General features: G+C 40.3%; 1 protein-coding gene across 3 annotated transcripts in view; it reads left to right on the top strand.

Moving 5' to 3' along the window:
• The window catches only part of Txlng (taxilin gamma), a 49,405-nt gene extending 26,283 nt beyond the window's left edge, over positions 1-23,122 (top strand). Inside the window, exons 5-11 of one of the 3 annotated variants that reach the window (XM_029534280.1) lie at positions 7,650-7,820; positions 11,590-11,784; positions 14,761-14,880; positions 15,753-15,827; positions 18,261-18,353; positions 20,709-20,804; positions 21,817-23,122. In XM_029534280.1, coding sequence (XP_029390140.1) covers positions 7,650-7,820; positions 11,590-11,784; positions 14,761-14,880; positions 15,753-15,827; positions 18,261-18,353; positions 20,709-20,804; positions 21,817-22,149 — 1,083 coding nt within the window. In that variant the 3' untranslated portion in view covers positions 22,150-23,122. The remainder of the gene's footprint in view (positions 1-7,649; positions 7,821-11,589; positions 11,785-14,760; positions 14,881-15,752; positions 15,828-18,260; positions 18,354-20,708; positions 20,805-21,816) is intronic. The other 2 variants (XM_029534282.1, XM_029534281.1) reach the window with 2 other exon arrangements.
• The last annotated feature ends 16 nt before the right edge of the window (positions 23,123-23,138 follow it).

Here is a 23,138-nt window from a genome sequence, read left to right as displayed (position 1 = left end):
TGGAACTCACTTTGTAGACCAGGCTGGCCTCGAACTCAGAAATCCGCCTGCCTCTGCCTCCCGAGTGCTGGGATTAAAGGCGTGCACTACCACGCCCGGCTGTCTTTTTTTTTTTTTTTTTTTAAGATTTATTTATTATGTATATAGTCTGCTTACATGTATGCCTGCTGGTCGGAAGATGGCACTGGATCTCATTACAGATGGCTGTGAGCCACCATGTGGATGCTGGGAATTGAACTCAAGACCTCTGGAAGAGCAGCCAGTGCTCTTAACCACTGAGCCATCTCTCCAGCTCCATCTTCCTGTCTTGAAAGGGTTTTTTACTAAAGCTGGAATTAGTGATCTTCATAGCACACACCCCTACCCCAAATGATACAGGGATAACAGGTACTTACATAACTATGCCTGGCTTTTTATATGGGTACTGGGGATTTGAATTCATATACTCAGCCTTGTCCAGAAAGCAATTTTACCCCACTGAGTACCTTTGGGATGGGTTTCTTACACCATGAAAAGCATTATCAAAATGGACAAGTTGGGCTCAACAGTAGAATGTGTACTGATCTGGCAGAGGACATGGCTTGCAGTCCTAACACAGGTCTCTCACAAGCACCTGGAACTCCAGTTCTGGTATCAGGAGGTCTGATGCCCCTTTTGACCCTAGTGGGTTCTTGCTCATACATCCACTCAAGCATGCAGAGACACACAAAATTAAATAGTTTTCTGTTTGTTTGTTTGCTTGTTTGTTTGAGACAGAGACAGGGTTTCCCTGTGTAGCCCTGGCTGTCCTGGAACTCACCGCCCTCGAACTCAGAAATCTGCATGCCTCTGCCTGGGATTAAAGGTGTGCGCCACCACTGCCTGACTAATTAAATAGTTTTAAAAGCATTTATACAAATCATCTAAGTATGGTAGTTCGCATTTGTAATTCCAACACTTGGGGGGCTGAGGCCAGAGGATTTCTATGAGTTTGAGGTCAGTTGGCCTATACAACAAGACTTTATCTTAACAAAACAAGAAACCAAACAAACAAAAAAAAGTGGGCCAGCAAGATGACTGAGTTAGGGGCTGGAGAGATGGCTAAGTAGTCTCTGCTATTCTTCCAGAGGTCCTGAGTTCAATTCTCAGCAACCACATGGTGGCTCACAACCATCTGTAATGAAATGCAGTGCCCTCTTATGGTGTGCCTAAAGACAGCAACAGTGTAATCATATAAATATACAATAAATAAATCTTTTTTAAAAAGCCTGAAATTAAAAAAAAAAAGCCTGAGTTGAGAAAGGTACGTACTGCAAAGCCTGATGACCTAAGTTGGATGCCTAGGACTCACATGGTAGAAGGTGTGAACTGACCCCTAGAAGTTATCTTCTAACTTCCACAGTCAGTCATGGTATATAGACATGCAATAAATAAGCAAAGAAATAAAAATTGTGGAAATTGGTCTACTGAAATCAATATGTGCCTCCAGTAAATACCTTAAAGACTAGGACCTGTTACTGTTAGTACAGGCCTATAATGCCAGCTATTGAGGGGGCTGAGGCAAGAAAGTCACTAGTTTGAGGGCTATATGGGCAATTTAGTGAGACCCTGCCTTAAGATAAAAAAGGGCTAGAGATACATCTCAGTGGTAATATGCTTGCGTAGCATGTGCCAGTCCCAGATTGAATGTATACCAGGAAAAAGGGGATTCAAAGTACCTTGAAAGATAACATTACAAACCTGGGACCTTTTCAACAGAGTTAGACTTAGTATCAAGAATATGTGAAGGGGGCTGGAGATGGTTTAGTGGTTAAGAGTGCCTAGCTACTTGTCCAAAAGACTCAGAAGTCCTAGCACTCACCTGGCAGCTAACATAATTCCAGTTCCAGGGGATCTGATGCCCTCTCTGGCCTTTGGACTAGGAGAGTACCATAAATGTGGTACACATGCAGACAAGATGCCCACACACATAACATTTTAAAAAGATACCCCTGAAAGAACACCTAGGACTGGGGGTGTATATGTATAGCTCAGTCAGAGCATTTGTCTTATGTGTACAAGGTCTTGGATTCAATTCCTAGGACAAGAAAATAACAATATGGAAAAATAAAAGAATATCTACAAATACGAAATAAACAAATAACCAGTGGAACACATGGCAGAAGATAGGAAATTGGCATTTCATAGAAGTAGAAAACCAGAGATAACTTACCCTAATGACCCATAAAGATAGATAGAGGTATTAACTTCATATAGTGGTCAGAGAGGAAGATCACAATGAGATACCATTTTCCCTCCCTCTCTCTTAAAGACAGGCTCTCACTCTGTAGCCTTGGCTGTCCTGGAATTCAGCAAGGATCACCAGTGTTTGCCACTGCCTCAGAGTGCTGGGAATAAAGGATTGGACCATCATGCCTGGTCCTTTGTTGTTGTTGTTTAGTTTGTTTGTTTTTTTGAGACAGTGTTTCTCTGTGTAGCCCTGGCTTTCCTGGAACTAGCTGTGTAGATCAAGCCTGCCATGAACTTATGGACTTTCACTTACCTTTGGCTCCTGATTAAAGGCTCACACCACCACCACCGGGCTGGTTCATAAGGTAGCACTGGTACAACTGCAAAATCTTCTTTAAATTTTATTTATTTAAATATAGGAATGCTCTGTCTGCATATACACCTACATGCCAGAAGAGGGCGTCAGATACTTTATAGATGGTCATGAGCCACCTTGTAGTTGCTGGGAATTGAACTCAGGACCTCTAGAAGAGTAGCCAGTGTTCTTAACCACTGAGTCACCTGACGAACCCACATGCCTGGTCCATTTTATGTCTTTTATGTGACAAAAATTAAGAAATATAATCTTTATGTACTTAAAAAGGGTAGATATGCATGGTCTCTTGTCTTTATTTCCCACTATTTAAAGAAATTACTGTTAATTACATATGTATGTGTGAGTCTTTGCACATTCAGAAGCCAGAAGGGGGGGGGTTTCAGATCCTCTGGAGCTGGGATTATAGGCAGTTTTAAGCTTCCCTTCATGGGTGATGGGAACAGAACTTGGGTCTTCTGCAAGAGCAGCATGCACTGAGCCACCTCCACAGCCCCTGCATGATCTTTATTACAGTGCTTTGGGTATACAGATTTACCAGCAGCTCTGGAAAAAGTTTAGTAATGTCATATGAATTGAACATCTAGAAGCCAGTACCTTGGAGAATTTCATTTATGTGTACACCAGGAAAATACATATATTATGTACCCTGTGGGCTAATTCTGAACTGCCCACAAGAAAGAGTGGGTCTGTCTGTTTCTCTCTCTCATTTTTAAAATTTTTTTAAAAAAATATTTACTTATATGATAACTCTGTAGCTGTCTTTAGACCCACCAGAAGAGAGCATCAGATTTTATTACAGATGGTTTTGAGCTACCATGTGGTTTCTGGGATTTGAACTCAGGACCTCTGGAAGAGCAGCCAGTGCTCTCAGCCACTGAACCATCTCTCCAGCCTTGGGTTTTTTTCTCATTTTTTCTGTCTTTTTTGGGGGGGGGGCATGGGGAGTCAGTTACAAGACAGCTTGGTTTCTCTGTGTAGCCCTGGCTATCCTAGAACTCATTTTATAGGCCAGGCTGCCCTCTAATTCAGTGCTCTGTCTCCCTCAGCCTTCTGAGTGCTAGGACTAATGGCTTGCACCACCACACCTAGTTGAGTGGTTTTTTAAAAATGCATTTAAAAAGTACACAGTGACTGGTGTGACAGCATATACCTTTAATCCCAGTACTTGACAGGTAGGTGGGTCTCTGAGTTTGAGATTAGCCTGGGCTACATACCAAGACTCTGCTCAAAACAACAACAACAACAAAACAACAAAAACATGGCAAGTTTTGACAACCTTGGGGATATCTTGTCATTGGCACTCAGCAATTTTGATACTTTCCTAAACCTACTCCTATTTGACCAGACATGGAGCATGTCTTTTGTACTATGGTGAGTGCAAGAAGCAACCAGGGATTTCCACAGAGGAGGAATACAGGCTGATATGTGGGATGTACTTCTGATTCATTTGTCAGTGTCTCTGATAGACATGAAGCGAACTAGCCCCTAGAATCTCCATTACTATGACATTGCCATGAATATTGCTAACGTGGATATGGGTTCCATCTGAAATGTGCTGTACCATATCTACAGTGTGCTGTATGTGGAGCTGGTCCTGAAGAATCCTCTGTGCCTGCTGGGACTAACTGTGAGCTCTTTTGTTCCTGGCTAGCTTCTTTTGTCTGTTCTTTCCCCTTCTCAGTTGGAGTCAGTTGATACAACTACATCTCTTCCAGAAGAATCTGTCTACCTGGGCTCTTCTTGGCTTGTGGCATTATGATACCTACCTGCCTCCCCAAATTTTCAACCTGAATGTCCCCACTTCTTACCTTCTAGTTGTCAGAATGAAGCCCATAAGAGCCCTTTTCCAGTTTTATCCCCATCTGACTCTGAGAGAAGCATAGAATAACCTTTTTATATGACAAAGCCTGTGGCCCACAGTGTCCCCAATAATCCCTCAACAATGTTGTTGAGTTGTAACAATATAATCCAGAATTTGACATCCTGGAGTCACCATGTAGCTACTTAATGTAGTGTAAATTATGGGAAATTATTAAAAGTAATACCAATTCCTTTGTTGTACTAGTCCATCCTAAAGTCAGTGAAAAACAAAAAGGGTGTTTGCTTTTTAAGAATTTATTTAGGGGGCTGGAGAGGTGGCTCAGCAGTTGAGAGCACTGACTGCTCTTCCAAAATTCCTGAGTTCAAATCCCACAACCACATGGTGGCTCACAACCATCTGTAATGAGATCTGATGCCCTCTTCTAGGTTGTCTGAAGACAGCTACAGTGTACTTACATATAATAATAAATCTAAAAAAACCCAAGAATTTATTTAGGACTATAAAGATGAACTAACATAAAAGGGGCAGCAAAGGCTTAGTGAGCACAGGATTATGGGAACCCTGAAGCAGGGATAGTTGCCTTCAGCCTCTCAAGTTATAGTACCCTGCCTAGTCCACACTTGAGCAACTTCACATATGCAAAAGCAGCAGTTCTTCCCATAGGAGTTCCTAGAAGGAGTGTCTGGAAAGTGTTTGGAAAGTTTTTGTTTGGTTAGTTTTGTCTTTTACAGACAACCTTATTTGTCCCAGGTCACTCTGGAACTCATTGTCAAGTATGACCTTGACCTCCTGATCTTGCCTTTATGACCTTCCCAGTATTGGGATTGCAGACTGGACCTACCACATCCTGCAGTGATGCTTTTGGTGTGTTTTGATGGGCCACAAGGTGGCACTCTTGCTCTTTGTGACTCAGCATCAATTTCTTCAATAAAAGCTGTTCAGAAAGGTTGGGAAGGTGGCCATCTTATCTGTTAGTATAGATGTTACCTTGAAAGGGATTCATGAGCCGGGCGTGGTGGCGCATGCCTTTAATCCCAGCACTTGGGAGGCGGAGGCAGGCGGATTTCTGAGTTCCAGGCCAGCCTGGTCTACAGAGTGAGTTCCAGGACAGCCAGGACTATACAGAGAAACCCTGTCTAGAAAAACCAAAAAAAAAAAAAAAAAAAGGATTCATTTGCTTCTAACCTAAAATTGTAGGATCCTTGAGTCCTAGTTAGTTTTAAAAAAAAGTTCTATATTTAGTTCAGTGGTCTGGGTATTTTTTAAAAAATTAAGTTCAATATTAATTTCTAAATAACATACACATTAATTCCAGCTTTTATATGTATATGTGTGTTTGTGTATGTGAGAAAGAGTGCTGACACTTGAGCCCCACAGTGTGCATGTGGATGTCAGGACAGGGGACAACTTTTCAGAGTGAGTTCTGGGGATTGAACTCAAGCCATAAGGTTTGTATGGCAAGCCTCCCCCTAAGCCATCTTGTTAACACAACATCAGCTTCTCTTATAATAAAAATAAAGACAAAAAAGCACAGTAATCCCATTTTGAATTAAAGTGTTTTTATTTTATGTATGTGGGTATTTTGTCTACAAGTATACCTGTGTACCATATGTGTGCTGGTGCTGTTGGAGACCAGAAGAGGGTGTTGGATTCCCTGGAAGTAGATGGAGTTATAGACTGTTGTAAGCTGCTTCTTCATGCTAGAAATTGAATCACAGATGAGATACAGATGGTTATGAGAATCATGTGGGTGCCAAGAATTGCACCCAGGTCCCCTAGAAGAGTAGCCAGTGATCTTAAAGGCTGAGCCTTCTCTTTAGTCCCGATAATCCTGTATTTTTATGTTTGGATTTCAGCAAATCTTAATATCTAGGAAGTAGTCTATAGACAGCTAACTAACAAACAGAAATTCAAGAGATATTGGCCTTACCAGTTCTGGCCAGGATAGGGTTTAGCTCATTTTGCAAAGGGTTAAACTCAAAAGATGAAACTCTGGCAAAAGAAATGGATTAAAAGTGGAAAATGAGAAGCCTAAATTGCCCATGAATCACTGACTTGAAACCAGGAAGAGCTATAATTAGTCTCTGAAGTCAGGCAAAGGTGAAAAATCAGGGTCCCCAGGTCACTGTGGAAGGTTTCAAGATTCCAATCTCCATCTCACTCTATTCTTGGGCAACTTGTGGCCTGATCATAGTTGTACAAAATTTGGATATTAAAGTAGAACTTGAATAATTAAAAGTTGTTCTGAAGATCTATATCTTGGGGGCTGAAGAAAGACTAAGGTCTTATCTTCCATCCACACTAAATTGCTTACTCTCCTTACAAGTAGAACAAGGAGGAGGTTGATGGTTTCACATAGCATGAAACAGTTTGGATACAATTATACAACACAGTATTGGGCTCTCCCTGTCGCCCTGTAGTCATGCTAAGGATGGGATCCTCACCCCAAGTGTTACTTGTGGGAGGCAAGTGCTCTACCACTGGGTTTGAGGTGGTGTGCATATAAATGCATTATCTAAGGAGGCTAGAAGAGGGCATCAGATCTCCTGGAACTGGTGTTACAGACTTCTGGGATCTGAACTCTTTGGTCCTCTGCTTAAGCACTGCTTAAGCCTGCTCTCTAGCCTAGTAGTTGACTTGTTTTGTTTTGTATGTAAAAATAGGGAGTAATATTATAACCCAGACCATGGTACTCAGAGCTCTAGGCTGACCTTGAGATCATGACAATCCTCCTGCTGTAGCCTTCTGAGTGCTGTGATTACAGGCTGATGCCATGACATCTGAATGTTCATCTTGATTGAATGAAATGTTCCCGATGCTCACATTTTACAGGTCCCTCTCTCTGGGTGATGAGCCAGTGAATTTTTTTAAGACTTGTGTGTGTTGGGGGCGGGGTGAGAGGTGGGGGTGGGATTGAATCCTTTGAAACTGGAGTTACGGGCAGTTGTGAGCCACTTGATATGGGGTCCCTTGGAAGATTAGCTAAGTACTCTTAGCTGCCTAGCCATTCCTCCAGCCACAGCTCTTTGCTGGCTTTGGTACATATGCCTGTAATTCCAGACCTAAGGTTGAGGTGGGGAGGATTGAGGATTGTAGGCCAACCAGGCTAGATGGCAAGACTCTGTCTTAAAAAAAGAAAAAGAAAAGAAAATCACATAGCTGGTAACTGATGGCTCTAGCCTTCACTGAGGGAATGAGGGCTTTTGCTACGCTTTCTGAATGTAAAGTGCTTGTTCATTTTAGCTGGAGGAAAGCAGGAATGTTCAGAAACAAATGAAGATTCTGCAGAAGAAGCAAGCCCAGATTGTGAAAGAGAAAGTTCACCTTCAGAGTGAACACAGCAAGGCCATCTTGGCAAGNAGCAAACTGGAATCTCTTTGCAGGGAACTTCAGCGTCATAATAAGACCTTAAAGGTTAGTTGTTTCATTGTTTTGAGATGATGTCACAAAAGGTCATCTCGTGTCTATTTGAAATCTGTGCCTTGCCAGGCAGTGGTGGTGCACGCCTTCAATCCCAGCACTTGGGAGGCAGAGGCAGGTGGATGTCTGAGTTCCAGGACAGTCAGGACTATACAAAGAAACCCTGTCTTGGAAAAATCTTAAAGAAAGAAAGAGAGAAAGAAAGAGAGAGAAAGGGAAGGAAGGAAAGAAAGGGAAGGAAGGAAAGAGAGAGAGAGACAGAGAGACAGAGAGAGAGACAGAGAATATATGAGAATCTGTGCCTATCTAGAGACCAGATATGACCCTGTTTCTGGTTTGCTTGGGCTGAAGTGAATGATTGATAGAACACTCTCTTTTAAATTTGGGTTTCCTGTTCAAAAAAGGAATTCCCTCATATTTAGTGACATAGAGTAAACATGGAACTCCCAGCTAACTTTCTTTTTAAAAGCTTTTCTTTTTTTAAAAAAAATATTTATTTATTTATTATATGTAAGTACACTGTAGCTGTCTTCAGACACTCCAGAAGAGGGAGTCAGATTTCGTTACGGATGGTTGTGAGCCACCATGTGGTTGCTGGGATTTGAACTCAGGACCTTTGGAAGAGCAGTCGGTGCTCTTAACCGCTGAGCCATCTCACCAGCCCCAAAAGCTTTTCTTTATTTGTGTGTACCATGTACATGTCTAGTGCTTGAGGAGGCCAGAGGAGCTGGGCATGGTGGTGCACGCCTTTAGTCCTAGCACTTGGGAGGCAGAGGCAGGCGGATTTCTGAGTTCGAGGCCAGCCTGGTCTACAGAGTGAGTTCCAGGACAGCCAGGCCTATACAGAGAAAGAGGAGGCCAGAAGAGTGTGTCAGGTCTCCTGGAATTGAAGTTACTGATGGTTATGAGCCACCATCTGCTGGGTGCTGGGGACTGAAAGTGGGTTCTCTACAAGAGTAGCAGTGCTCATAACTATTGACCTCTCTCCAGTCCTCTCTCCCTCCCTCCCCTACCACTCAAAGCCATGGCTTAAAATAGCACAGAGTTGCCAGTTTTGGGTTTTGTTTTGTTTTGTTTTGTTTAAAAAAAACATTGCGCCTAAAGTAGCTGCCAGGAAATGAGAAAGTAGTAAATTTAGACTCTGAGAAAGGAGCACGGCTGCACATGCAGGTCGATGTCAGCGCTGCACTGCCCAAGTTTCCTGGCTTACTCCCAGTACTTTTAGCAGTAGCATTAGATCTTGGCAAATTTATGTAGGAAAAGTAAGCAGGTATGAATTGGTATCCATGGAGGAAGAGAGAAGAGTCATGAAAAGAATCTGCCTCTTAACATTGTAAATGGCCTGTCCTTCTGTAGGGCACTGAGCTGGAACTCTGAGCAAATGCCATCTCTCCATCTATATTCTAAGGACCTAGGTACAGCAGCATTTACCTTAGGACATGGATTTTTCACCAGATGGGAGTTATCATTTGCTTCCATTAAAAAACACAAAACAAAATATTTATTTTATGTATAGGAGTACACTGTAACTGTCTTCATACACACCAGAAGAGGGCAGCAGATCCCATTACAGATGGTTGTGAGCCACCATGTGGTTGCTGGGACTTGAACTCAGGAACTCTGGAATAGTAGTTAGTGCTCTCAATCACTGAGGCATCTCTCTAGCACACCCTCCCTTTTTAAAAGATTTATTATGTATACAGCTTTCTGCCTGCATGTATGCCTGCAGGCAAGAAAATGGCACCAGATCTCATCATAGATGGTTATGAGCCACATGTGGTTGCTGGGATTTGAACTCAGGTCTTCTGGAAGAGCCTTCAGTGCTCTTTTTTTTTTAAGATTTATTTATTTATTATATGTAAGTACACTGTAGCTGGCTTCAGACACCCCAGAAAAGGGCATCAGATTTCATTACAGATGGTTGCTGGGATTTGAACTCAAGACCTTTGGAAGAGCAGTCAGTGCTCTTAACCTCTGAGCCATCTTTCCAACCCCCTTTCTTCCTTTTTTATTTAAAAAAAAAAAGATTGTATTTATGGTGTGTGTCTCATTGCATGCTCTGGATGGGAACCTCAATCCCTTGTAGTTACAGATGGTTCTAAGCCAACTGATTTGGATGCTGGGGACTGAACTTGGGTCCTATGGAAAAACAGTAAATGATCTTAACCCCTGAACCATCTTCTCAATTCCTTCTTTATTGATCATTCATATTTATTAGTTTATTTAAAAAGATGTATTTATCTCTATGAATGTTTCTCCTGCATATGTATCTGCACACCAATACAAAGTTGCTGGCTGTAGAAGTCAGAAGAAGGCATCAGAAATTGGAATTACCCTCAACTTGGAATTAATGGATGCTTGTGAGCTATCTTGTGAATGCTGGGAGTCAATCCTAGGTCCTTTGCAAGAACAACTGAGGTATCCTTCCAGCCCTGAACCTTTATAATTTGATCTTAAGGTAGATGGTACCTAGGTTAGGGGCACAGGTCTATAACCACAGCTAGTTAAAAGAATGAGATAGGAATATTACAAGTTCAAGACCTGCCTACACTATAGAGCAAGTTCACTGTCAGCCTGGACAATTTAATGAGATCTTGTCTCAAAATGAAAACAAAAACTGGGCTGGGGATATAGCCTATAGGGAAAGCACAAGTCTAGTGTGCTCAAGGCCCTTGTTTTTGTTTTAAGATTCATTCATTCGGGCTGGTGAGATGGCTCAGTGGGTAAGAGCACCCAACTGCTCTTCTGAAGGTCCTGAGTTCAAATCCCAGCAACCACATGGTGGCTCACAACCATCCATAACGAGATCTGACTCCCCCTTCTGGAGTGTCTGAAGATAGATACAGTGTACTTACATATAATAAATAAATAAATAAAAATTTAAAAAAAAAAGATTCATTCATTCATTTAATGTAATGGGTGCACTGTAGCTGTAGTTGTGAGCCTTCATGTGGTTGTTGGGAACTGTTTTTAGCACTTCTGCTCACTCCAGTCAGCACCGCTGAGTCCCACTTGCTCTGGTCAGCCTTGCTTCAGCCCAAAGATTTATTATTATAAATAAGTACAATGTAGCTGTCTTCAGATGGCACCAGAACAGGGTGTCAGATCTCATTACGGGTGGTTGTGAGCTACCATATGGTTGCTGGGATTTGAACCCAGGACCTTTGGAGGAACAGTCAGTGTTCTTACCCGCTGAGCCATCTCGCCAGCCCCAAGGCCCTTGTTTCTATCCCACTCAACTTACTCCCATCCCAACCCAACTAGTCATGGATTAATAAAACATACTTGAAGGTAAGCTTTTCAAAATAAGGATGCTATTGGTCTCTTGACCCTCTCAAACTAGGCAAACAATTTTTTACTTGAACTGCATCTCCAACCTTTATTTTTATTTTGGTGTATGCGTCCATTTGTGTGTTGACTGTGGTAGTGTATGTGTGCATGTGGAGTCGTCCCCCCCACCCCCCCAATGTGAGGACTAAAGGCACAGGCTGCCGTGCTCCACTTTTTATGTGGGTATTAATTTGAACTCTTAAGTCTTTAGGCTTGGGCACCTGCACCAATTGAACCACTTCTTCATTTTCTTTTAAAATGAGATGGGGTCTCACTAAGTTGGCCAGACTGTTCTTTAACTCATTCTGTAAGCCCAGGCAGACCTTGAACTTGGGATCTCCTTCTCAGCCTCCTGAGTAGCCTGGCCACAGCAGCTTCTGTGAGCATTTTGCCCACACAGCTCCTATTAACAGAAATTCTTTTGGATACTAAGGAGGAAAATATGCAGCAGGCACGAGAGGAGGAAGAACGACGTAAAGAAGCAACAGCACATTTCCAGATAACTCTAAATGAAATCCAGGCTCAGTTGGAACAACACGACATCCACAATGCCAAACTGCGACAGGAGAACATTGAACTGGGAGAGAAGTTGAAGAAGCTTATTGAGCAGTATGCACTAAGGGAAGAGGTAATATAGTACTAGATTGTTTTATATTGCTTCTCACTGGTAGTAGCAACTTCTCTGTTCACTACTATAGTAAAAGTATTACTGGAGGATGTTTTAGAACTTCTGTCCATGTGTAGCAGAAGTGGGCTTATTGACTAGGGAAAGAATCAAACCATTGCATATAAGCAGGAAGATTCAGAATCTATCTGCACAAAATAGGTAAGATAATTTCCAGGAGTCTTATTAAATACTAGTTGCATGTGATACTAGAAGATGGCAATTCTCACAACAGATTGTTTTCTTATCTTGACTAATAATGGCTAAATATTTAGCCCCAGAATGCCCTGCATCACATTTGTGATTATACAGTATCTATAGCCATTTCATTATATCTATGTTTCAGGGTTTGGTTTGGTTTGTTTGTTTTGTCATTCAGATTGGGTTTTGCTTATCACTGTGAGTGGCTTCCACCTCGTGGGCTTAAATAGATCCTCAAGCTTTAACCTCCCAGGTAGCTCACCATAGGCATGTGTAAATTATGCCCAGCTTTACATTTAAGAAACGAATTTCCCTTTTTACCTAGGTTTTTCTTTAATTGTGCTATTGGTTAAATCCAGGGCCTTGGCCATACTCTGAGGCCGTTTTGCTACTGAGCTGGCTATCTTCAACCCTATTTTTTTATTTATCTTTTTTTGTGCCAAAATCCCAAGAACCTTGTGTATGCTACATATGTCTTATCATTTAACTTTTATCCCAGGCCTCTGTCTTTTTTGTTTTTGTTGTTTTGCTGGAGTAGGGGTTGTCCTAGAACTTGCTCTGTAGACCAGGCTAACCTCAAACTCAGATCTGCCTGCCTCTGAGTGCTGGGATAAAAGGCATGTACCACCACCCCTGGCCTTTTGTGAGTTTTGTTGTATGATTTTTATCTGTGGCCCAGGCTGACTTGAAACTCACTGTATTCCTGGCTGGCCTAGAACTTGAGGCAGATGTAGTCTTTGCTTCTTGAGTGATAAGATTTCAGGTGTTTGGGGTTTTTTTTTCTTTTTTCCAGTGTCTCACTATGACCTTGAACAGCTTTTAAGTTTTTCAGTCTATTTTAAATTATATGTATATATGTTTGTCTTTGTCTGGGTATGAATTTACACGTGAGTGCAGTGGCTACAGTGGCCCAAAAAGGATATTAGATCCCTTGCAACTGAAATTACAGGTGACTAAGAGATGCCTAAGGTGGGTGCTGGGGACCAAGCTCAGAACATTATTTGCATTTAATTGCTAAGCCATGTTCATAGCTCCTGTCTTGAACTCATTGAAACACTGTAAGTTATCTTCTGTGAATGGATGTTCTGTATGCACGTGTCTGTGCACATATGCCTGGTGCCCAAGGAGGCTAGAAGGGTGTCAGATCCCCTGAAACTGGAGTCAACACATCTTGCAAGCCACCATGTGTGTGCTGGAATTCAACCCAGATTCTCTGGAAGAGCAGCCAGTGATCTTAACCACTAAGCCATCTTTCAAGCCACATTTGTAGATATTGAGTGTATGAATCAAAGTTCTTTTTGACCATATCATTTGACCATAAATCTAATCACTGCTAGAATGTATTTGCTTTTCTTTTAAAATTTTATGTGTGTGGGTACTCCAAGAGATCAGAAGAGGATATTGGAGTCACTGGTGCTGGAATTACATGCAGTGTGAGCTGCCCAATGTTGGGTCCTCTGCAAGAGCAACAAGAAGAGCAGCAAGAGCTCTTAACCATTCCTATTTTTCTGTTAATAACAAAATTCTGAATTAAGAACCAAATAAAGCCTATGTTTTACTAGTTTATGTCTCATCTCCAAAATACAAGATTTCTTTGTCCTGTTTTATTATTGAAGAACTTATTAAATAGTTTTGTAGTTTGGTTGTCATATAGGATAAAATTTATGATTAAAGTATTAAAGACCTGGTTTTCTTTCTTGTTGGTTTTGTCTGTAATCCTGGTTGTCCTGGACCTTGCCATATAGTCTAGACTGCCCTTGAGTTTACAAAGGATTAAGGCATGGGCCTAGCCCTAATTTTCTTTTTTCTTTTTTTCAATTTCATTAGTTCTTACCTGCATATGTGTCTGTGTGAGGGGAGTCTCTGGAACTGGAGTTTCAGTTGGGAGCTGCCACATGGGTACTGGGAATTGAACATGGGTCCTCTGGAAGAGCAGCCATGTGTTCTTAACTGCTGAGCCATCTGACTAACCCCCCCCCTTTTCTGATTCTTTTAGTTTTATTAATAGGCTGACTGCTTCCTCATAGATGTAGGAAGTTATAGGATTAATAACATGGCATGTTCATATTCATATGTGAAGAAATCATTGCCATGTTCTTGATACCTGGGCTACCTCATTGCCCATTAGTATTCTCCTTGTCACATATCATACTGTAACTGGAAGAATCCTAATTCTCTAGCTCCAAGAAGGCATTCATGTTTTGATGGCTTTAGTGTATATAGATAGCCACTTACCAGTTCTTCTTAGAAATGCAAGCTTTTGCCAAATGTCTGTATAGCACCAAGCACCTTATGAACTACTTACAGCTCAGCAAATCTCGGTATGATTATATCAGATACTGGCATTGAGATTTAGTAGGACAGAAATTTGCCTAGTGTCACACATTAGCTTGGCTTTGACTCATCATTTAAGTTGTTAGACGCTGCCTTCAACTGACTAATTTAGCAAAATTTAATGGGTAGGGAAAGATGAATGGGCAGAAAAAGCGCTGTGTATGTACAGACCTATTATTTTGAGCTCTTCTTTCTCTTGTGATGATGCCTAGCTCCAACAGAGGGCAGTACTCTTGCAGGTGATGTCAAACACTACTTTAAGTGCAGAGACAAAAAGACCCAATGTTCTTAGCTATGTGCTATGAATAGGAACGCAGAGTAAGCAGAGTGTTGTAACATCTTATATTTCCTCTCCCATTGTGTTCCTGTCTTCATGAAGTGATGGAAGGAATTCTTTTTCCATAGCATATTGATAAAGTATTCAAACACAAGGAATTGCAACAACAGCTTGTGGATGCCAAACTTCAGCAAACAACACAGCTGATAAAAGAAGCTGATGAAAAACATCAGAGAGAGAGAGAGTTTGTAAGTTCTGTTCCTTAAGAAAAAAAAGGAAAAGGTATTGCCAGTATTTTAACTAACTAAAACATTCCATGTCACTCCTGAGGTATGATAGAAAAGCACTGGAAGGCTTTTGGCTACTTATTACTGTTCAAAGATCCACATGCCTGCTTGAGTGCTAGGATTAAAAAGGCATGCATTACTATACCTTGCCCTTGTTTTGTTTTTGAACAAGTTAACACTAGGGAAATGATTTATTTTTATTGGTGAAATTTTAATTTTATTGAGTCAGGTTCTCCAACAAAGACATACCCTTTATTTTATTTTTGTTGAGTCAGGGTCTCATATTGTAGCTCTAGCTACGGGATGACCTTGAATTCCTTGAACCACTATACTGAATTTAGAAAGTCTCGGGATTAAACCCTGGGCTTTCTGCCTATAAAGCAAGCACATCTCCAGTCTCCCACCCATTTTGTTTTGTTCTCTAAACTTTACTACTTTACTCCATACACTGTCACCCCATCTTATCTTGTTCCTTAGGTAGTAGAGGAGGTTTCTCAGTCATGTGGTACTTAGCTATGTTTTCTGCTTATATCAGACATGTGATTATTTTTACCCAAACACCACCTTTAAAAACCTCAAGTTTGTAAATTGTTTTAGGCCTGCACTATACCTTTCTACTTAAGCAGTAAAAATAATATTCAAACATTTCTACTTCCTAATGATGGAAGGTATGTGTAAATGGTAACTGGTAGAAAGAAGGTATTCCATTTTGTAGGGTAGTCACTCTTGCTAAAATAGTGAGCTGAAGGATGTGGAGTAATTATGGTACTTGACATTATGTTCATATTTGTAATTGCTATTAGTACTTTTGCAAGGATGTTTCTATTTTTTAGCTATTGAAAGAAGCAACAGAATCCAGGCACAAATATGAACAAATGAAACAGCAAGAAGTACAACTAAAGCAGCAGGTAACTTGATAGTTGGGGATAGCAGAATGTAAGAAAAGTGACCCGTTTAATATATACCTGGAAATTCCTCTAATGTTTTGCTTTTTCACAGCAAGAGCTAACACAATGTTGAGGGAGCAGTCTTGAATATCTCTTAGAAGTGTCTTTTCATTTAGGGTAACCATCCAAATTTGAGTGTCCTTGGTTTTAGTAGGAAAAGACCTGTCTTAGTAATAGTAGCTCCCACTCTCAAATCAGTGAGAGGATGTTGTTATCCATCTTTAATGGTTCTCATTTCAAGGTCCCAGATACTTCTTCCCTGTCTCCATTTCCTTTCACCCCATCTTTTCATGTTCCTCAGGTCATAGAGCAGCTTTCTCAGCCACACTTAAGGTAATATCACCCAAAACACTATCCTTAAAACCTCAACTTTGTAAATTGTTTTAGACCTCCACTGTACCTTTTCCTACATAAGCAGTAAAATAATAAAGTATTTAACCATGTCTACTTCCTATGATGGAAGGTGTGTGTAAATGGTAGCTAGGCCTGACAAGTATATTCTGTTCCAGTATATTCTTAAATGTCTTAACTCATATCTCACACTAAGGGAAAAAAGGCAAGCTTCCAGATTTAAAGAATGTTAGTTTCACATACCTTAACCTAATTATACTTTTGTGCTAATTTGTCACCTAAGCTGTTTTAATACTGTTTGTAATCATAGTTCCACTTGAAGGTAGTTTTGTGAAATACTTTTAGCCAAGGCTTTCCCTCCCTTTTCATTCCACACTGTGCAGGTGTTCTGGTACAACCTGTTTAGAAAACGTGTAGTGTGTACCATTCATCTCCTTATATGAGGAGAAGGTACAAGAAAGATTCCCTGTCTTTGTAGGTGAAATAAGGTACTTTTAAGGTAGCTAGGTTCTGTTGAAAGAAACTAAAGTTTAAGTCTCTTAAAAGTTAAGACCCTAAATACACTAATCCATTTAACCTGGTATGAATCTTTTTAAGTACCGCTTTGGGCAGCGGGTAGGGTGTTACATTTTACTGTATTGGTGATACCAACTTCCTACAAGAATACAGATTTTAACAGGTGTTTATCAGAAGTCTCTGGAATTTTCCCAGTAGGCTATGATCATTGCCAGAAGGCTAGTAGGAAATTCAAATCCATTATCTGTCAGTCCTATACATTCTTTTGTCCAAGTGAATGGAGACAAGACTCAATTTGGATCTGTAAGTTATATAAGTCTGTGGCTTTCTGCAGGTGCTGTCTGGGACCAGTGTCATCTTACTGTTTGCTTTGCTGTCGTTTCTTTTTCTGTTACCTGAACATTACCATCCTTTCCAAGAGTTGATTTCATTTGCTGCTCTGTGATATTATGAGTGCAAACGTGCTCTTTGAGTACCACCCTTGCCTGACTTCAGGCCATCAGCATCGCTTTTGCTCAATCCTGCATTCTATTGCAGTTTTGTTCTTTTGCTACACTTTTCTGCAGGTACTGCTTGTTGCCTATGTCCCAGTGATTACTTGTAGCCTGATGAACTGTCTGCCATCTTCCATGATATCCCACCCCAGCCTCCCACATTTCATTTGATTCTGTCTCCTATAATTTTCCTATCATAGCACTGATTAAAAAAATTTTTTTTTGGTATCTGATGATTAGTTCATTACTGGGGATTGAACTTTACACTAAGCAAACGTTTTGCTGCTAAACTGTAGCCCTAGACAACCCCTCTACTTTCTAACATTTTTATGTGTAAGTGCTTTGCCTGCCTGCCAGCCTGCATGTATGTGCCTGTTACATGCAAGAGGAGGTGTTACAGATAGTTGTGAGCCTCCATTCGGGCTCTGGGAACCAAATCTTAACAGCCTGCCCCTTTATAAAAAAATCCTCTGAACATCTTGTTTCCTTGTAATGAACGGCATTAGACCATTTCTAAAGGGTGCCTTCCTGGAACTTAGGGCTTATCCTTTCTCTTCTCAGTCTTCTCTCTTTGAATGCTTTTTCTAAGAGGGGAGTGTATGTGACTTTACACTGTTGTTTTTCAATTTGTCTTGGATATTAATTCCTTTAAGTTAAAAGAGAATTTCCTGCCATTTCCTAGTTTTTGTTCTTTCCTTGAGCATCTCACTGTTGCCACCTCCCTTCACATCTTTACTCAGAAGATAGCCTCAATAGTAAGCTTAGAGCTGGTCTTTTACAGTTTTCAAATGTAAGTAGGGGGCAGATTCAAAACATTAGCAGATATGTGAAATTTCTAACTACCATGTCCATTGGATTTTAATTAATGAAGCTATAATACTGTTTTTACATTATATTAACAGCAATAAGCTTCCCAAATACTAGATCTCTGAGAGTTATTAGAACTTTAGCCATGACATTTTACCCTCATCATGTAGAGTTTTAATTGTTTACCTAGAACTCAGAATAACTGACTTTCTATTTTGTTCTGTAGCTTTCTCTTTATATGGATAAATTTGAAGAATTCCAGACTACTATGGCAAAAAGCAATGAACTTTTTACAACCTTCAGGCAGGAAATGGAAAAGGTATTTATATATTTTAGTAGACTGAAATATAAAAGGGATCTTATGAGTTCTTTATTACTATTTGGTTGAGTTTATCACTAATTGTTAATGAGACTGTCTTTTTATTTATCTTCCAGAAATAGGGCTCTATTTGGCCACTTTATTCCTTAATGTATCCCCAAAGAGCTTCATACTTTTAGGATTCTGCTTTATTTTGCTGTAAAAAAAAGTTTCTTAGCAATATGCTTTTTTAATTACGTTACAGACTTACTTCCATTCCTTTCACAAAATCCTTTTTTTGCCTGCATTAAAAAATAAAATAAATAAAACAGATCGTGGGGGCTGGAGAGATGGCTCAGCGGTTAAAGAGCACTGACTGCTCTTCCAGAGGTCCTGAGTTCAATTCCCAGCCACCACATGGTGGCTCACAACAGTCTGTATGCCCTCTTCTGGTGTGTCTGAAAACAGTGACAGCATACTTACATATGTAAAATAAATAAATTAAAAAAAAATAAAACAACAACAGAGCTTGTAGCCCAGACTAGTACAAGCTGATAACCTTGAACATCTGATGCTTTATTGCACCACTGCACGTATTTCCCACCACCACACACACACACAATGATGACAAGGCTGGTCTTATATTCTAGGGGTCAAGCAGCCCTCTTACCTCAATCCTCAGTCTTCCCAGCTACAGGTACACATCAGTCAAACTACATAATGGGGTATTATTAAAAGTGGTGCTGAAAAGTACCTAATGTATGGCATAAGCCATGACCCATTCATTCCTTCTCAGGTAGCCAAGAATGCATGTTCTGGATCAGCACACTGGTTGCTGTTGCAGGAGGTACCCGTGTTGAGTGACTCACAACAGTCTGTAATTCAAGGTGATCTGATACCCTATTCTGGTGTCTGTAGGCATTATGCTCCTCTTCAGATGCCCCCCCACCTGAGTAAACACTAATAAAAATAAATCTATACAGTTGGGAGATGGCTCAGTGGTGAATAGTGCCTACTACTCTTCCAGTTCAGTTCCAACACCTATGTCAAGTTGCTCATAAATACCTGTAATGCCAGCTCTAAGAAATCCATGACTGTGTACACGCAGACATACATATAAATAAAATTTAAATCTTAAAATGTGTGATTGTAATCAACTTGCTGACTTTGTGGGCTCCCCACCCCCCATTTACTTATTGTGTTATACACATATATATGTGCAGGACAGAGGACTACTTCTGTGAGTAGGTTCTCTCCTTACAACATGTAGGTTCCAGGGATCAAACAAAGGTCTGTTAGGCTTGCTGGCCTCCTGCCCCTTTAGAATATTAAAGATCCACCAATTTCTGGTAGTGTTTGGCACATTAAACGTGTTCAAATACTATGAACTAAACAGTGCTCAGATTACCATCTTGAGGTATTTTTAGTCCTAGTAATCTGGAGAATTCCATGAGCAGCAGATTTGTTCTGCCTACCAGTTCTTTGAGTTGATTCAAGGGTTAACTTTTAGGCACAGTAAGTATTAGCTGGATTCCAGCACATGCTCACTGTTGAAGTGGAACACAGTTCAAGATAGAGACTCCCCAAATTTGCTATCCTTCTGGAGGGTCCTGTGGGATGGAAAAAATACAGATCACTATGTGTCAGATTTCAACTCAGTTCTTCTATGAGTTCTTTCCATGGCCTTTGTCCACAGCAAAATTTGTCTGGTGTTCTGTTTCCCTTAACAGCACCTGGCTCAGTGTCCTGACTTAATTCATAACTGGTATGAACTCAATAAACAAAAGAATACTGAGAATGACTAATTGATTAATTCATTTTTCAACTTCTAAAAATTGAATTTTTATAACAAAGGATTAAGAATGTTCCTTTAATCCTAGGCAGATCTCTTAATTCTAGATCAGCCTGGTCATAACAAGCTCCAAACCATAGCTTTAATTTCTCTCAAAGTGGTAACCAAATTCTACTCCCTCTAGTTCTCAAGTGATTGGATATTGTGGTAGAACATCAATATTTAGTTTTGGAAGTCAGAGACAAATGAAGTGATACAGAAAAGAGCAACATTAATCCTCTATGGTGATTGAACAGCTCATCCTCCAAAGAGGATGGAGTTCAGAAGCCTTTCGGAAAGATGGTTCAGCAGTTAAGCTTACTTATTCTTGCAGAGGACTGGAGTTCAGTTCCCAGCACCCACACATCTGGCACAACTATCTGTTCTGTAACAACAGTTCCAGGGGATATGATTGTCTTACCCTGAGGGCACCAGACACCTATGTTTTATACACACACATACATGCAGCCAAAACATTTGCACATATAAAGAAAACTTTAACTGATAACTTAGGATTTTAAAGTTGTAATTATGTTCATTCACAGATGACAAAGAAAATTAAAAAACTGGAAAAAGAAACAATAATATGGCGTNCCAAATGGGAAAACAATAATAAAGCACTTCTGCAGATGGCTGAAGAGGTAAGATTAGGGTCTGTCATTAGTTATGCATAGAGTATGGAAGTTATCAAATAGACAGCCTTTTCTCAGAGCTGGATAGAGGCAGAAGGCCTTGAATGAAGGATGAAGCATTTTTATTACCTTCTTAAACTTGAATCTATAACAACAGATTCTCTCCTATAAGATACCAGCCACTAGGCCTGAGTTAGTGTTAGTGCCTGCATCTAAGTTATGGCTGGACTTGTGTGTGCTGTTAAGGCATGCACCAAGAGACAAAAACAGGACTTCTAGGAGTTCAAGTCTGGTCTGAGCTACACAGTTCCAGGCCAGCTAAGGTTAAATGGTGAGCCCTTGCCTTTAAACAACCAACTAAGAGATGCTAAAGTTGAGTCCAAGCCTAGGAACGTGCATTCATTAGACTTCCTAATGTGACTACCAACAAACAACCTCAATGACTTTTTACCTGAAAAAGGTAACAAAATACATTTTGGCCATGTTACAAGGGAAAATGTATTGCCTGTATTGATTGTAAAATGTTGGACCACACATGCATAAGAATCTTGTTTTGCCCAGCAGTGGTAGTGTATATTTGTAAGTGCTAGTACTTGGGAGGCAGTGGCAGGCAGATTTCTGAGTTTCAGGACAGTCAAAGCTACACAGAGAAACCGTCTTTAAAATAAAAAAAAAAGGAAGGAAGGAAAGGAAGGAAGGAAGAAAAGCAAGCTTTTGACAACTATCTACCTCAATTTTAAGGGGATTTTACCTATTTTTAAGAAACAGGCAATTTAAAACATTATGTTATAAACATTATGTTTAAAACAGCAGTCCTATACTTAAGATGCATATGCAGCCAAGGTAAACTAGATTGGATGTTAACGTTTCTGAGGAAACTAAACACGTATAGTAGCCAGTAGAGGTTTCCAGTGTGGTTCAGCTCAGTTATTTTGTTAACAAACAATACATGATTTGTATTTAATGAGATTATGGAATTCTCGACTGGTTTTGTTTTTCATTTTAAAAAAACACACAACAGAAAACTGTCCGTGATAAAGAGTACAAGGCCTTTCAAATAAAACTGGAACGGTTAGAGAAGCTGTGCAGGGCTCTTCAGACAGAGAGAAATGAGCTCAACGAGAAGGTTGAAGTCCTGAAAGAGCAGGTCTCTATCAAAGCAGCAGATGGGGACTTGGTGTCACCTGCAACACAGCCCTGTGCTGTCCTGGATTCCTTCAAAGAGACGAACACTTCAAGAAGAACCCTGGGAATGCACTTGGAGGCTAGGGCCAAGTCGGTGTGTGAGAAAAGTGCTGCACAAAAGCCCTCATCTTCAGGTTCTGCTGCTCAAGGCATTGAGTCAGTTGACTAGGGTGAAGTATGATCACTGTATTGAGAGATATATTTTGTGTATAACTTCCTGTTAGTAGTAACTATTGGTTTTTGTGGTGAAGATTTTCTTACTTTTTCTACCATATCTGTATTTTCTTAGAACTACTGGACTTATGTGGTACAGGAGGCTGCTTAGCAGTTTGGAATAGTTTTACTCTATAAATTTCCCTCATCTATGTTGCACATCTGCCTCATTTTCCCCCTTTGGAGTGCATGCCTTCAATGCTTTGTTCTTTCCTCCTGCTCCTTGCACATAATTTTCATAACTAAAAAACGAAGCCATTAGAGGAATTATATTCTCCTGATGGTTCCTTATCCCACTAATGATAGTGAAAGGAAAATACCTTTAAGAACCCATTTAATTACAGAGGAATGCGGGAACTGGTCATTTTTCATTGGAATCAGCTTTTCTTGATTCACTTGACAAATTAAAATAGCCACAAAACTAATTTACTACTCATATAGTCCTATTATACTGATTTGAGGATAGATGACTGGTGGTTAATTCTCCACTTCCCATTCCTTGAAAACTGCCTTCTTGCAGTTTCTAAGCAGCTTAGGGCAAAAATGTAAAAGCTCCCTTCCCCACCATACATTTTGGCTTTGTTGAAGTTGGGTGTTCGTTTGCTTTAAGACTCTACAAGCAAGGTCTGTACATGTATGGCAAACCATTTGCCTATCATAAGACAAGTTTCATCAGCAAAGAACACTATAGATCGGATAACATTTAATTTCCAAACTAAACACTGGAACCAGGTTTTTTTTTTTAAACTCTTGGGAAAACTTGGCAGATTGTTTACATAGTCAAAAAGACACCTAGCTTTCTAGTCTATTTCTCCTCTCTTTGATGCTATCACTTAAAACAATAATCAGTATTAATGTTTCTACACTTTGAATTGGGGCATGTAAGAAGTCTTAGTTATGGCTCAGCCATGCAAATTACTAGGTCTTTATCTCTGGTATAATTTA

Source organism: Mus pahari, chromosome X (genome assembly GCF_900095145.1).
Source record: "Mus pahari chromosome X, PAHARI_EIJ_v1.1, whole genome shotgun sequence".
Taxonomy (NCBI): Eukaryota; Metazoa; Chordata; class Mammalia; order Rodentia; family Muridae; genus Mus; species Mus pahari.
Note: the sequence above shows the minus strand (reverse complement) of the source record. Positions and strands in the feature narration are given on the sequence as shown.